Here is a 16028-nt window from a genome sequence, read left to right as displayed (position 1 = left end):
ATGTGTGTGTCTGTGTGTGTGTCAGGAGGGGGCAGTGTGTAGCCCCTGATAGATCCTGTCAAACAGATGCTGAACTTGAACAGCTGGACTCTCTGAGCAGTCTCCGTTTTCACTACATATCATTGGTTAATTTTGCTTTCCTTATACTGTGGCTACATACATTAAACCAGCCTTTGAATGGTAAGTTGTCTAAGCCAGCTTGCACCTGTCCGGAGACGCTGTACTGCACCAGGATGGGAGGGAGACCATTAAAAAGAAGACCATTAAAATCCATCCATCCTCATGCCATTGGTCCCACCATGACCCTGATGTTTAAACGGTTGCCAACTTTGGTCAGTGACTGGAGTGAGATTTCGAATTTGAGACAAGTCTGCACACACATACACACGTTTTATTATCTTGTAAATAGTCTATAGGGTTTGCAAACTTCATACTTTTGATATAGCTAATTTTGATAGATTTTCCCTAAGATTTCTTGCATGAGCGAGAGAGTCTGAAAGCGTGAGTGACACGCCAGAAGCGTGAGAGTTGGCGGTCCTTTGTTTACAACCGCTATTAACCAGAACATGTCTGACCTGCCAGGACTCTGTCTGTTCTGGGCAGGGGGTACCTGCTTTAGCCTGGATAATCTTGCTAATGAGCAGATTCCTCTGTGACAGCTTGGGGCTACCTGGAATCTGCAGATGGTGCTTTTCACTGGTCTTTCCCGAGTGTATCTGGGATGGCATCAAACCCTCTCTACACCTTCCTCCAGGCTGTTTTAGGAAAAATAACGCCATTTGTATGTATCAATGGTATGTACCAATAAAAGTCAAACGCATATATACCATTAGGAAGCAATACTTCAATATGCTACAGTGACGTTTTATTACATAGAGCTATCCAGATCTGCAATTTACGTCAGTGCTGCAAAAGTAACGACACAACACCTCGCTGTGGGGCACTGTCGGGATTTGCCGTAAAGCATTAGGGCTTCACGGAAGGTTAAAGAGATCTCCTTTAATTAAGGTAAACGCTGTCCAAAACTACATAATCTGTATTCATAATTTTGTGCCATTTTGATTTTTGTTTACGTATATATAGAATTAATTATATGTGTTAAGACGTAATTTTTGTCTTAAGCCAAGTAGCAGATTTAGCGTTGTAGATTTTTTCGCAGGTATCCGCATGAAGACAGCTGACCTTTTTATATATTTGTGGTGTTCTTTGCCAGTTTTTCGTAAAAAATTCAAGGTGTTCGTTAATTGACGACAAATCATCTTTGCCATTCAGACTGTTTGCCTAGCATAATATCATTTTATAGTTTGCCGTGTGCATTAGCTGTTTACTGTTTGGTTAATCTGTTATATTGTTAATATTATTATGTATCTTATAATATTTTTTTGTAGTTAATCAAGTTCATACGTTACATTTTATGTATTATGTTTTTCTTTTTGTGCTGACAATTCACGAACATATTTATAAATAAGATCTACGTGTGTATATACTGTACATATATAGCGTTCGTTAAACTAATTTGAAAAGGGGCTAAATTAAAACAAAAAACAGTTCTTAAAGCCTCAAAGTAAGTGTATATTTAAATTAATCTATTTTCCTGTGTTGTCTCCCATACTGCGCTGCAGGACCATGCCGTTTGTGGACCTGCAGGAGAAGTTGGGTGTAAACGTTGATCGCTGGATGCTGATCCAGAGCGGGCCGCAGCCATACCAGCGCGCTGCCCGCTGCCATGCTTTCGAGAAAGAGTGGATCGAGTGTTCACACGGTATCGGCCAGACCCGAGCTCGGAAAGAGTGCAGGGTGGAGTTCGAGGACTTCTACGAGTGCATGCACCGGCAGAAGATGGTGAGTCTGAGCCCAGAACTCCGTCTTGACCAGAGAAATGGAAAAAAGGAAAACTGAAATCATGCTTTATTTGCCGTTTGTACAAATGCAGGTACAAGGCTGCTTTTTGCATATCCCATCACGGTCTCCTTTGAGACACACACACACACGGTTGAGAGTTAAGGGTCAGTCATTTCTATGAAGGCTTCCAAGAAGCCTGTTGAATGTTGCAGCCTTTGAGCTGTCCTGAAGTTGTCCTGTGGGAGAGAAGGGGGTCCAGCAGAGTGGGCTTCTGCTTAGGTGTGTGCAGAGTGAAGTAGTGCTTCTGCCATTAAGCTGTCCTGCACAGGGACATGAGGAAGACCAGGGAGAAGCTGATGGAGTGAGCCGCGCAGGGAGACTGACCCTAAGCGTAATCAGGAAGCCGGGGATTGCTGATTGGTTAGTTTGCTCAGCAGGCTTTGACTGGCTTTAGACGTAATGCTGAAGCATCTCTAAAACACCACGTCTGGAATTTCCTACCAGCTAATGAGATGTTTCTCCTTGGCTGACCTCATTCTGTCAGATTGAACATAAACATACAGACATTTTTCTTTGGATTTATATTTGGTTTCCAGGGATTTCGTGCGGCGTTTTCCTGTTTGCTCCGTGTTGTATAGGTGTCTTCCCACAGTCCAAAAATATGTGGTTTGGCAAGTTGGTGTTTCTTATTGGCCCATAGTTTTCAAGATAGGCTCCATACCCCTGCAACTCTGCAAAGTATGATTTGGTGTGTGTGAGTCTGTGTGTGTTTGCGCGTGTGCGTTAGTGTGTGTATGCGTGAGTCCTACATCCTGGGTGTATTTCTATCCTGTGTCCCATGTGCCCGAGATGGACTTCTGGCAATATTGTGACTCTGACAAGGACAAGCAATTGCAAGAAGAATGGATTTATGAATTTTATTAAATGTTGTAGCTATTAAGAGTAAATCGTAAGAACTGCTTTCTCTCTGCAGCAAAAACGCCTGTATGAAATCCGGACTCAGCGTGAGAAACTGATAAAAGAGGGATCCTACACGCCTCCAAAGCACCACGCCGGCAAGGAGGAGATACGTCCATGACCCTCTTCTGATCCCTGGCCTGTGACCTTTGACCCTCGTCTTTCATTGATTATGCCATGCAGTCCTTGTTGATGAGCAAGCTTGTCCCAACTAATTATTATTCATTTTCCATTTGAAAAATAAAGCTATTCAATCCCTTAATTCTATAGCCATGTTTTTGAGGGTTGGGGGAGTTTGTACTGATGTGGGTAATGGCCTTCTTTTGATTGTTCAGTACACTATGTTGTAATTTTGTGAACAAAAAAGTGCATGAACTGCAACAGCAACGTGGATTAGTAAAGTGTCACTGAATTGCTGGTGATGCTTTCGGCGGCAGTGAGTCTGTGACACCCTTCATCATCAGCAAGTTCCTTTGACTTACTGAGCAAATAATTTTCTTGATGCTCTAGACACTTTGCCCACGAAATTCTTACGTTTCATCTTTGATGAATGGCTGAGCTGTGACTGGGACTTTCTGAATACCGCACTACCTATTTGACAGTTCGCCGGCTTAGGCGTAACCTCTTTTCTTGTCAGTCATGAATCGATGATTGATGCTTCAATTTCCACTCTCGCTTACTGCTGTTAGTTCCATAATAGATTCGTTGCGCCTGTACCACATGTTCACCTGATTATATTTTGGTGCTAAATGGTTATTTGGTTGGTTGGTTCAATTAGATTAAAGGGTATTTCCTGAAACTGCGATTCATTCTTTTGTGATAGGCAGAGGGCGCCAGTTGTCCGCATAAAGTAGGGAACAGAGATTTCTTGCAATCCAGTCAAGCTCTGATTATACGAATTCGCAGCGGCCTGACGTACTTATTCACTTTTATTAAGGGTCCAATGCACGTAGTGCTATGAATCCTTGTTGTTCTTGTTAGGATTTTTTCTTTTGTTATTATTATTATTATTATTATTATTATTATTATTATTTTCAGGCAAAATTCAGCCGTATGGTAACCGCAAGGCGTCATGAGAAGTCCTGGATCTAAATAAGTGCTGGTCCAAAGAGATAAAGCAATTTCGTGTGCTGTGCATTCCTGAAGTTGTGATAAACCACTGCATTCCTTTTCGTCTCGGTGGTGTACTTGGAGTGTATTTAACGTGAGTCGATATATCGATTGAAAAGAAGTAATCTGCACATCTTTATTATTCAACGGGGTCATAACAAGTAGTATTTGATTAAAACAGCGGCGGCCCTGGGTTTAATTCATTCATGTCAGCTGGAATTTTGTTGATTTCATTCACGGGTCTGTGAAGACAAGGCGTGGACGATTTCCCCATTCTCTACGACTCGTCAATTCCCAAAGAGACTGGAGGGGAGTAGTCTCGCAAAAATGCTTTTGTGAGCGTTAACGCACAATCATTGCTGTTCAGAGAAAAGCAGTTACAAAAAGGGAGAGACTTGCGGATACAAGAGGTAGGTATCCCAAACCGAATAGGCCTGCATCAAATTAGGACAACAGCAAATCATAGCAATCAGATATGAAGGCTCAACGTCCCTTTAAACTACAGTCGTAACGGCATTCTCAATATGTGTCTGTACGTCGGACTGCCTTCCACATGTGAAGACAAAGCCAGGGAAGATGCCCTCGTGTAGAAGCGGGTTGTATTTCGGGGGGTGTGGGCTGGTCCCTTTGCTGACGCCGTGCATGCAGGATGCTGCAGCGCAGACGATGCAACGCGCTGGTAGCAGCTCGCCCCTGTGTGCACGGCGATCATATCCACGCTTGGCTCACGGTATATCCGCTAAGGGGGGAGAGAGTGAGGACGCGAAAGAGGCGGGTTGGGCTGAGAGGGAGGCTGGGAGAGAGAGGGGGGGGAGAGAGATCTGGCGAGAGAAGGTGGGGATCCGACAGCCATTATCGAATCATAGCCGCGCTGTTCATTTTTTTCTGCGTCCTGGTCGGCGCTAACGGTCCAGCAGAAGCCCGCTCTCAGTCCGCGTGTGCCCGGACTTCATTATCCGTGGATAACTTACTGGCGGGGGGGGGGACGTAGCCTCGCAGGGCATCAGCATCTCTGCCAACCTGTCTCCGTGACCCCGTGCAGGAGTGCGAGGATCGCCGCGATCCGGTAAGCAGGGATCGGGTGTCGCTGGACCGAGCGACTCGGCATGTATGCTCGGGCACTCGCTGTGTGGTATATGCACGTAAATATGAAGGTTATAATATTATTATTATTATTTGCATTATTATTAACCATTGCGATTGAGAGTGGGAAGGGAATCACCTTTCTGCTCGTGCTTTAATTAAACCATATCGCATGTCTTTTACCGGAAAAAATGTGCAGAGTTTTTGTTCGTTGACGTGAGTAATAAAACGCAATCTGTTCACACCGACTGCGTACACAGACAAATGCAATTAGTCCGGTAATATTTACCCTGGTGGTTCGGACAAAGCATTGCTGTGCGCACGCTGACTCGTGTGCTGGCGACATTTCGTCCCTCGTTGTCACACTGGCATACGTTACCTCCTTTTTCTAAGCAATTTTTCTTATAAGAAGAAAAAAAGGGGATTGTCACATTATTCATTGTGACAGAATGTTCTATAAGTACACTCTGCTTATAAAAGAATCCCGGCATGGGTGAGTTTCCCATGGCTTGTGTTAGGCTGGCATCGATCGTGTTAGGATGGTTAGAGGTATAAAGATTAATTTATTGATCAAGTGGTTTTAATTCAGGCAGAGGATTCGAGCTCACAGAAAGAGCCCCATCACAGGAGTCAAGCAATCGCTGCGATTCATGTGGTTAATTTTATATTTCTCACCCTTCATTTTAGGTGGGTGATATGAAAATACCCCCGCCCAAAAATAGGATGAATAGGAAAAGGCGCACGTGCTTTGTTTTCAATAATTTAGCACAGACCAGGCCCTGTTGCTCGAAAAAAACGATATGCATACAGTTTTCATTTCCCCAGTCTCGCCTGTGGGCCTTCACACATATGAATTATTGCAGGATTATTGCTCCGTGCGCCGGGGATAAAGATCTTCCCCAGGGCAGGTTCACCCCTAGCGGAGGAGCCGCTGCGCCCCCGACACGCCCCCTCGGATCGGCCGGGGTCAGCACGTAGTTCGTGTTCTATATCTCATGATATGTTCTTTTATGCCTTCCGGTTTAGTAATAAGCCCCATATCTGCACCTATCCTTAGTCATGTTTCTGTCAGTCAGTCTGACAGATACAGGGAGTCTTTCCTATATAAAACTTCTTGGTTTTTAATCTTCTTAATCTTCTTGACTGATGCTGGATCAGTTTTCTTCCCTAATGGAGGAAGGTGTCTGATTAGTAGTTAAGAACAGAAAGTTATCAGATCTCTGTGCAAAGTTCCATTTTAGACTTCACTGCCTATATGCAGTGCTGGCGGCAAACAAATCGCGAGGGGGGTAGCGGTAGTGGAAGTAGTCGATTTGGGGGTGGGGGGGGGGGGGGCGATTGGTAAGCAGATGATCTGTAGCCGCACCCCTGAAGATTTAGGATGAATACCTTCATTAATTTAATACAAGACAGTGTACTTCGAGGGTGGTATTTGGGGGGGGGGAGGCATAATGGCTAATTTGAGGGGGCATGACTGGGGAATGTCCCCGTGATGCTGACCCTGCTTGTGCGATGCCATGTTTTAGTGGCAGAATGTAGTCGCTCCAATGCACACCATAGCAAATGTACTTCACTAATGCCCTGCTTGCTAGGCAGTGTAGTCGAGTTAGTATCACCCAGAAAAGTGCTGCATCTGTCACTGGCGGCAGCTGGGAAGCGCCGTGCACCTGCATCAGAGGAGGTGGTCCCCTTACCCCATACTCACCCTTAGATATGTTCCCATTAAGGGATTTTCACTGTCTGCTTTCAGTGTTTTCCTGTGGATCTTGCGGAGTCAGGAGGGCCTGCGCTCTGAATTAGCGCCTCTCCTAGCTTCTTACGAGCCGGTCTGCACCGTATGTGAGGCGATGGTTATTAGCGTGCTGGTGGGGGCTAGGCTGTCCGAAGGTGAAGCTGGGTGTGAGGAGGCAGCGGTGACCTCACTGGGGCCAGAATGCAGAATAATTATGAGTCGCAGATGTATTGAGCTAAAGATGGGCAACTTGGATTAAAGCAGAGGTCGTGGGGGTGCGGGGCATTTAAACTGGATTCACCACTTGGTCCCTGCTAAGGCGTACGCACATCAATCAGTATCTTTGCTGGGTGTTCAGCAGAGCCACATTTTAGGGGGGTGGGGGTCCCTGGGCTAAAGGCATTGTTGGGGGGCAACCTATAGCATAACATGCTGCTGTAACAACCAGAAAAAAAATCGGGGGCTCGTACAACTTGGGGTCCCGGGCTATAGGCCAGGTTAGCCTGTGCATACGTCTGGCCATGGAGGTCAGTGTTTTCAGTATGATGTAAGATTATGCACGGTAGGTCTGCATTTTGCTAGTAGACTGGGCTCCTTGTCTTTCTTCAGTGTTTGCTCAGCAGAGGGTCCTGCCCGTCAGCGCGTCAGTGGGCAGTCCTCGTCCTCCCCGATCACGGCGCTCTCCTTCCCCGAAAGCAGAGTGTGTTCTGCTGCGCGCTCTGTGTGGGTGTCCTGTTCTGTCCGTCACTGCGGCCAAAGGGCCGTGTTCGAGCTCGGAGGGAGCCACGACCTCCGTGCTGGGAAGCTGCACCTTGTCTGCCCTGTGTCAGAGCAGCCCTGGGCAGGTCTCTAGCGTAGCCTTCCTCCAGAAGTGTGGCTCGTTAACCACCTTATTTATTATCCTAAATGGGAACAAAATACAGTGAATACTACCATAATAATAAGCATCAAGATATCAATGTCAGTAAAAAATACCACAGATTCAGAAAATCTTTCTTTTCAAACCAAATCCCCAAGGCTTCCGATGAAGTGGGTCGTGGCATCGAGTGATAAATGAACTAAATCGCTCCGCTTCAGTAGGTGGTTTGAGTCTAGCGCTGCACGCCATCGGCGGCACAAATGAGAACAAGACGGAAGCGATTAAATAATTCCTTCGTCAAAGGCGTTTTCTGTTTGAATTGTGAGGCAGGAGTAGTGATACCGCCAATTCCAGTCTTGCTCCATCTCTATTTATAACTGTGGCTCGGTGTGGAGCAAAGCGCTGTCAGGGAACAGCGGGGCAGAAGGAACGATTCCAAAGCCACGCGCGGGGCGGACTTAACCCCTTCCTCTCCCAAGGGGGGGTGCCTTAGGCTTGAGCAGGGCCAGTCGGGAATCGGGATTTGCGACCTGGAGGATTGAATGTTTGAATTGTGGGTGGGAAAACCACAAGGATGGGAAGGGTTTATAAAACAAACATTTGAGCTCATGGTTGTAAGTTGAGGTCCCAGGATAGGGCCCTTCTCCTGTATACTGCCTGGTTGTAAATTCAATCATCACAAATGATGCAACGTGATGTCATTGGATAGAGTCGAGATAATATTTCAGTGTGATTCAATAGCTGCGCGTGTGTGCTTGGATTCTGGTCTTTAGCAAAAAAAATCCCAGCATTTGGAATTGAATAGCGGCCAATTCCCTTAAGATATGATGACCTGTTAGGTAGTCAGACCGAATAAAACAGCATTTGAGTCGTGTGCTTTTCTGTACATGATTAGTGTCTGACAAGCTAATTTTCTCAATCTGCTAGATCAGTCGCCCAGGACACTTTGTGGAGCTGGACTCTGGGACAGTCGCGTCCGCTGGCAGTTAAAAAAAGCAGGATGTTACGGTGACGTTTTGGCAGGAGACAACCAGTCAGTGTCCCGGGGCTGTGAAAGTGAAAATGATCTCATTATCTCATAACTTCAGCTGTGTGTGTGTGGCTTGAACTCACTGTCACGCTCAGGGGGGGGACCTCAGACGGAGTACCTTTCTGTTGGACTGCCTGAGCAGGACTGGCGGACTGTGGGATATTCAGAGGGTGAAAAGGGGAAAAGTACGATGGAGAAGAAAATAAAACCGGGAAAAAAGAGATGCACAGACATAACGAACTTGATGCTCCGATCTTCAGAGACACACAGGAAGAGACGCTATGACATGATTCCGCTTCCTGAGATGGGCGGTACCTCCTCTACCCTCATAGCTCCTTCACAGTACAGCAGTAGGGTCTCAGTTGGATTCAGACCCACAACCTTCCGGTCGCGCTCCCAGTTCCTCAGTGTTCCCGGCACCCACCACACTGTTAGGGTGACTTTCTGTATAAAAGTCTCTTTCTCCCCAGCAGAACCGCAGAAACAGCTGTGCAGTAAACATCTGTTTTTAATAAGTCACGTTCAGCCGGGACTCTGCTCTCTCCGCCCGGGAGAGGCTGCCGAGTCCAGTGGGACAGACACGGCATTTCTGAGGAGTGTGTTAGGAATGTGCGGTGGAGCTGAGCTGTGCATGCGCCTGTGTGCGGCCGGATGAGCCGGGTCCGAGTGGAGCGGCGTGGCTGCTGAACGCCGTGCTGAGCTCAGAGATATCAGGCCGTGTGATGGACAGCGTGCGTCCCGGGACCTGAGCAGCCTCTGCTGCTCCTGCACTCCTAATCAATCTGCTTTTTATGGGCCTTAGTAAGGAAGATTTGCTGGGCACTTGTTTGAGGAAACGTGCATCTCTCTGTTATTTATTAGGATTGCTGGGGGGAGGAAGCTAACAGCATTTGGGTTTTCAGGCCCAAAGTGCCTGTCATGCGTGCCACACACTGCCACACACTGCCAGTCATCGGCCTCAGATTCCAGGCTGTCACATGGTGTTAAACCAGCCAGTAGCATTGCGTTATTATTCTCTCTGCCACATTTGGTTCCATAGCCAGCTAATCATTTCTCTCATTTTCTCCTCTCCTAATCTTTGTCCCCTCCCCCCATCCTCCACATCTCTCACCCCCAGGCAGCTGGCACCATGTCTTCCTCGGACGAGGAGAGTGTGAGCGAACGTTCTTACCGCAGCGAGCGCTCCGGCTCTCTGTCACCACGGCTCACGGCACACTCGTCCGGCCCGCCGGGTCCCCCCGGTGACACGCTGCCCTGGAATCTGGCCAAGCACGAGCGTGGCAAGCGCAAGAACCAGGGCTCCGTGCTGGACCCCGCGGAACGCGCCGTCGTGCGTGTGGCAGGTGGGTGCTGCCTGGGCCGCTGAGCATGCTGGGAAGTGTCTGCCAGATGTTAGAGTTTGTGGCCGCCGTTGCCTGTCGCTTTCGTACCACTCATGGGTGTCCATGGGGAAGAGGCGGATCGTCTGTACGGAGTGAACCATGGAAATTACCCAGCATGCAATAGGACAGAGGAAGTGAGGCTCTAATGGCAGATATAGTGGAGAGACATCCGGGGGGGTGTCATGATTGTCCAATAGGAATGTCCTTACCTAAACTCTTATTGGATGATCACTGGTTCAAGCTTAAGTTAACCCAGCTGAGAAATTCTGCTTTGTGGAACATCTCCCAGGTGCAGTTGTATCTGTATTCATTATAATATTATTAATAAGTAATGCTAATTTAACATCCTGATGCTCTGTTGAAGAGACCAAGCAGAAGTTTTCAAGAACTTTGTAATGTGATCGGATGATTGTAGGTTGGCAGATGGGAGCTGCTGTTTTATCTAATAAGCAGGGAGCTTCATGTCCAGCTGCATAAACAAGAAAAGCAGTTTGGAAAGTGGGGGGGGGGGGGGGGGTGCGGGGGGGCGGGGAGTTGGCCGTGAGATTCACAGGCTGTGTTTATGCCCTGCAGCTGCCACACGGGTGCGCTATAGGTCTGCGTTTGGTGGTTAGATCTGGCCAGCGCAGGACTGAGTCCTCCGTCCCCATGTGCTTGCAGGGTGTGAGTCCTTGTCTCTGTGGGATATTTTGTGTGATTCGTTTTGGCTTTCTGCTGCGTTAGGGGCTGTGAGAGAGGGTCTGAGCCGGCCGGCCTTATGATTGGTGGCTGTGAGTCCGACCGGCTGGGAAGGGGCCGGAGCCCACGGTCCTCACAAAGCAATCCTATTTACAGAGTCAGGCAGGCTGAAGCCCGCAGGGAGCTCCGTCTGTGAAGCGTCCAGCTTGGAAGCTTTCAAATGTGCAGACCTAATGAGACACGGCGGAAAGGAGCTGCCAAAGGCTGAGGGCCTCCTGGTCCACAGAATGCAGGGTTATTAATCAGCAATCAATCCACGTAAGATCACAGAGAATGTGACAACATAGCCGTTTTACAGGCTGTGCTGTATGCAGGGTCTTCTTACTAAAATGCTCCCTTTTTTACATAAACACCAGGCTCCAGGCTCACTGCTGCCCTCTATGGATGGTTAGACAAAAAAAAAAAGTTTATAACAGTAAGAAGCAGTTGAGATGATTTTAACAGTTGTGGGATATTTAACTGATTCGATAACTGAAATCCTGTTGAGTTTCCTGTTGGTTCTGTTAACTTGATATTATTGAATATATAAACATCATGTGACTGTGATCATGTGACTGAACAGAATGAACGACGGCAATGAGATCGACGAGTCTTTACGCTATTTTCAGCTGTGAATCTGTAATGAGTTATTATACATAAATGCCTGTTTATGTTTCCAGTAAGGTGGAACGTAGACGTAGCATTTGAGTCTAGATTTTACTTAGACTCGGAAGGGGGGGGGTGATTATGATGAACTATTTTAGGTACCACGCCCTGCCACATGACACAGGCTGTTAGCAGAAATGCCAGTTATTACTGGTAAAGGGCATCAAAGTTTTCTTAAGGTTCGTATGGGAGACATGAATAGTAGCACTAAGCATCATGACTGAGTATCGGTGGCTTTCATGCCGTGTGCTGTGTGTGGATGGGTGGGCTTTCCTGTCCTGCAGCTAGTGATGGAGCTGTGCTTGCGATGTTCCCCCTGGCAGCTCGACCGGCACCCTTGCCCCGTTTCTGCCATTCCCGGTTGCTATGGGGACCCAGAGACCAAGTAGTCCTGTTTCCATGGATATGAAGTAGCAGGAAGAAGGGGGGAAAAAAAACCAGTGAAACAGGGGGAAGGAGCGTGCTTGAATTTATAATTTGTGCGTGAGAAAAAAAGAGAATCCCCACAAAGCGGCAGAGAGGAGCGCGGTGAGAAAGGGACAATGAGTTCAGCTGACTGAGACGGAAAGGGGGGGCCGAGAAAGGATGGGGGGGGAGAGCTAGGGATAGAAGTGATGAAACGGCAAGAAAGACAGGGACAGCAAAGAACTGTCAAGATGGGAGGCGTCTGGAATGATGGAATGATGGTGACATGGGGCACTGGGGGGGCAGGGTGTTATTTACATTAACTTTGGGGGCCCAGAATGTGACACTTTAAGTTAATTAAGCCGTTTATGAGAAGGCTTTGTACACACAGGAAACTGCCAGGGAAACAGCAGCTTAGCCGAGGAGCTTATGCTGAGTGTACCATGGGCATCGTGTAAGACGGGGGGGGGGCTCATTTAGACAAGCAGCTCCCTGGTCAACAACTTTTACTTTAACCACTTGCTCCCCCCTGGTCAACATTGGTGGCCTCCGTTAAAATCCTGGGCCCCTTTTCAGTGGGTTTGAGAAAACACACCGGCCATGACAGCAGCGTACAGTGTTAAAAAACCGTCACTGCAGGGCTCCTGTTTTTGTCTTTCCTTTGCGTATTTGACCAAAGGATCATCTTCTGAGCACAGGTACTGTGGCAGTGTGTGGAGGTGGCCACTAGGGGGAAGTGTGGCACTTTCTCGCAGTGATTGTGATAATGACACTTTTATCTTGGACATTTATCTACCTACAGATGAGCTTTTATTCCCCCCCCCCCGGATCCCTTATTTACTTTATTATTCATACTTAATGATGATGAGACAGAAGTGGGAGTTGTCCCTTTAAATAACTTCCTTGTGAATATTCCAAAATAAAGGCCGTCTAAGTAAAGTAGTATTTTATTTGGGTTTTGCTCAGAAAATGGTCTAATATATTTATTAAAGCATTCTGGCGGGGGGCTGCCATGTGCTTCCCTGTCTGTCTGCCTGCCCTGTGCCTCTTTCCCACCACAAATCACCTGCCACTGAGGAGGAGGGCGACGTGCCGTTAGGGGGAGTGATGTGACCCTTCCCGTTAACAGACAGTCCCACGGCAGCCCCACAGAGCTGATGGAACTGGTGCGGGGGGCCATAGAGGGATCCCGGCGGATTCCCCGTCTCCTGCCACAGAATGGAGTCAATTTATCCTGCCACTAGAGGGCTCCAGTCACTGGCAGGAAGTGACAGAGTTTACATTCAAACTGTGAACTTGGCTGTATGGGAGCAATAGTCTGAAAAAGCACCTTGTCCAAATGAGTTCATTAGAGTACATTAGAGTACATTATATTTTAAATCCTGTGAATATCTTTAAGAATGAGTGGAATATAAATCCTCAAATATGTCAGTTGTGATTCTTGCCCTGCAAAAGTGTGTCTGTCAGCTAATGGCTCATCTTTCACCTTAGCAGGGCTTTATGTAAAATAACTTATCCAGCATTTATGCAGAAATATCATCCTTAAGATTACAGCAGACCCCTGGCCAAAAATCCAAACCTTTACTCATTAGGGGTGCAGTGCCACAGTGACACTGTTAAGTAGAGAGGAAGAAAGGACCAACGAGAGGGGAGCAACAGCACTGCCTGGGCTGCTCCTGAGTGACAGGGGAGCAACAGTACTGCCTGGGCTGCTCTTGAGTGACAGGGGAGCAACAGCACTGCCTGGGCTGCTCCTGAGTGACAGGGGAGCAACAGCACTGCCTGGGCTGCTCCTGAGTGACAGGGGAGCAACAGCACTGCCTGGACTGCTCCTGAGCGAGAGGGGAGCAACAGCACTGCCTGGGCTGCTCTTGAGCGACAGGGGAGCAACAGCACTGCCTGGACTGCTCCTGAGTGACAGAGGAGCAACAGCACTGCTTGGGTTGCTCCTGAGCGAGAGGGGAGCAACAGCACTGCCTGGGCTACTCCTGAGTGACAGGGGAGCCGGATCTCCTTCTGGGGCTGCTCCTGAGCGAGAGAGGAGCCGCAGCGCCTCCTGGGGCTGGTCCTGAGCGAGAGGGGAGACTCAGCGCCTCCTGGGGCTGCTCCTGAGTGACAGGGGAGCTGCAGCGCCTCCTGGGGCTGCTCCTGAGTGACAGGGGAGCAACAGTACTGCCTGGGCTGCTCCTGAGCGACAGGGGAGCAACAGCACTGCCTGGGCTGCTCCTGAGCGACAGGGGAGCAACAGCACTGCCTGGGCTGCTCCTGAGCGACAGGGGAGCAACAGCACTGCCTGGGCTGCTCCTGAGCGACAGGGGAGCAACAGCACTGCCTGGGCTGCTCCTGAGCGACAGGGGAGCAACAGCACTGCCTGGGCTGCTCCTGAGCGACAGGGGAGCAACAGCACTGCCTGGACTGCTCCTGAGCGACAGGGGAGCAACAGCACTGCCTGGGCTGCTCCTGAGCGACAGGGGCGCTACAGCACTGCTTGGGTTGCTCTTGAGCGACAGGGGAGCAACAGCACTGCTTGGACTGCTCCTGAGTGACAGAGGAGCAACAGCACTGCTTGGGTTGCTCCTGAGCGAGAGGGGAGCAACAGCACTGCCTGGGCTACTCCTGAGTGACAGGGGAGCCGAATCTCCTTCTGGGGCTGCTCCTGAGCGAGAGAGGAGCCGCAGCGCCTCCTGGGGCTGGTCCTGAGCGAGAGGGGAGCCTCAGCGCCTCCTGGGGCTGCTCCTGAGTGACAGGGGAGTTGCAGCGCCTCCTGGGGCTGCTCCTGAGTGACAGGGGAGCAACAGTACTGCCTGGGCTGCTCCTGAGCGACAGGGGAGCAACAGCACTGCCTGGGCTACTCCTGAGCGACAGGGGTGCTACAGCACTGCCTGGGCTGCTCCTGAGCGAGAGGGGAGCAACAGCACTGCCTGGGCTGCTCTTGAGCGACAGGGGAGCAGCAGCACTGCCTGGGCTGCTCCTGAGTGACAGGGGAGCAACAGCACTGCCTGGACTGCTCCTGAGTGACAGAGGAGCAACAGCACTGCTTGGGTGCTCCTGAGCGAGAGGGGAGCAACAGCACTGCCTGGGCTACTCCTGAGTGACAGGGGAGCCGAATCTCCTTCTGGGGCTGCTCCTGACCGAGAGAGGAGCCGCAGCGCCTCCTGGGGCTGGTCCTGAGCGAGAGGGGAGCCTCAGCGCCTCCTGGGGCTGCTCCTGAGCGACAGGGGAGCTGCAGCACCTCCTGGGGCTGGTCCTGAGCGAGAGGGGAGCCGCAGCGCCAGCTGGGGTGCTCCTATTCCAATTAGAGGTTCGTGTTAATTATTCAGTCTGAGCTGAAGAAGAAACTGGAGCCTCAAAGGCTGCCTCTGCCCATGGCCTGAATGTGGGGTGTCCCGATTGCAGGCATTTTAATCGAGCACCGTGTAATGTTAAGATTCCAGACACGGTCAATTAGCCTCAGAACTATCCATTCTGTTGACTTGAACATGCATGGTATTTTTCCTTCAATACTGCTTTGCATATAAATACACACATATGAGTGCCTGGCCAGCTCTGAGTGATGACTTTGAGCGCTGCGCTGGGAGATGGCTTTCCAAGTGTTACTTGTAAGCATTGCACTTGTTGCACATTGCCAATAAAACGTCTTTAAATAACAGTATTATCTATCATTACAGATATCATCAGAACCTTTTACTGCATTGATGTTACTGAGGACTTTTATTGAGAGCAGGTATGTGATGTTTAACAGGAGCAATTTAGATTAAGTACAATGACAGCCTTCCTCTGCATTGCTTAACCACAAAAAGCGAATATCAGCACTGAGATTCGCGATTGGGGGGGGGGGGGGGGGGGGAGACAGTCATTCCTCACTTGTTTTTGTCTGCCTGCCGCCCCCTGATACTCCCCATCAATGATGAATTGTCACTAACTACACCACAGTCAATTGACCAGTCAAATTTGATCTGGTACAGCACATTTTTACCAGTATTTTAACACAGTAGCACTTTAAAGAGAATGATGTTTTTCCTAATTAAAAGATATCCCAACAACCTCAATACAGGCTAAAGCGGACAATGATTCCATCTCCTCATTCAAATTAATCAATTGCGTAATGCTTCTCAGAAGTCATATCCCTGGAATTACAAACGGTAAATGCAATAGTACACTCAGGGGTGTAGTTACAGATGAATGTATGGAGTGCTTGGAGTCTTTAATGGGGGGGAGGCGATGTCAAACATATGTATTATTAAA

The 16028-nt window shown here is 48.9% G+C and overlaps 2 protein-coding genes across 2 annotated transcripts in view; both read left to right on the top strand.

Moving 5' to 3' along the window:
- Positions 1-889: 889 nt before the first annotated feature.
- Positions 890-3061, top strand: ndufs5 (NADH:ubiquinone oxidoreductase subunit S5). The gene is made up of 3 exons (XM_048992784.1): positions 890-1008; positions 1623-1842; positions 2816-3061. The coding sequence occupies exons 2-3, from the start codon at positions 1627-1629 to the stop codon at positions 2918-2920; spliced, it is 321 nt and encodes a 106-aa protein (XP_048848741.1). The 5' UTR covers positions 890-1008; positions 1623-1626; the 3' UTR covers positions 2921-3061.
- A 1673-nt stretch (positions 3062-4734) lies between these two features.
- Positions 4735-16028, top strand: part of macf1a (microtubule actin crosslinking factor 1a) — a 145494-nt gene continuing 134200 nt past the window's right edge. The window contains 2 exon segments of the mRNA XM_048993682.1: positions 4735-4975; positions 9731-9956. Coding sequence (XP_048849639.1) covers positions 9743-9956 — 214 coding nt within the window. The 5' untranslated portion in view covers positions 4735-4975; positions 9731-9742.

This window comes from Brienomyrus brachyistius, chromosome 23 (assembly GCF_023856365.1).
Source record: "Brienomyrus brachyistius isolate T26 chromosome 23, BBRACH_0.4, whole genome shotgun sequence".
NCBI lineage: Eukaryota > Metazoa > Chordata > Actinopteri > Osteoglossiformes > Mormyridae > Brienomyrus > Brienomyrus brachyistius.
The sequence above is the reverse complement of the archived record's forward strand: the minus strand, read 5'-3'. Positions and strand labels throughout refer to the sequence as shown.

Excerpts from the sequence above, each read along its gene's own strand:
- ndufs5 (XM_048992784.1), top strand. The coding sequence starts at position 1,627 with ATGCCGTTTGTGGACCTGCAGGAGAAGTTGGGTGTAAACGTTGATCGC. Across the intron at positions 1,843-2,815 it reads GCATGCACCGGCAGAAGATG|CAAAAACGCCTGTATGAAAT; the intron begins GTGAGTCTGAGC and ends TTCTCTCTGCAG.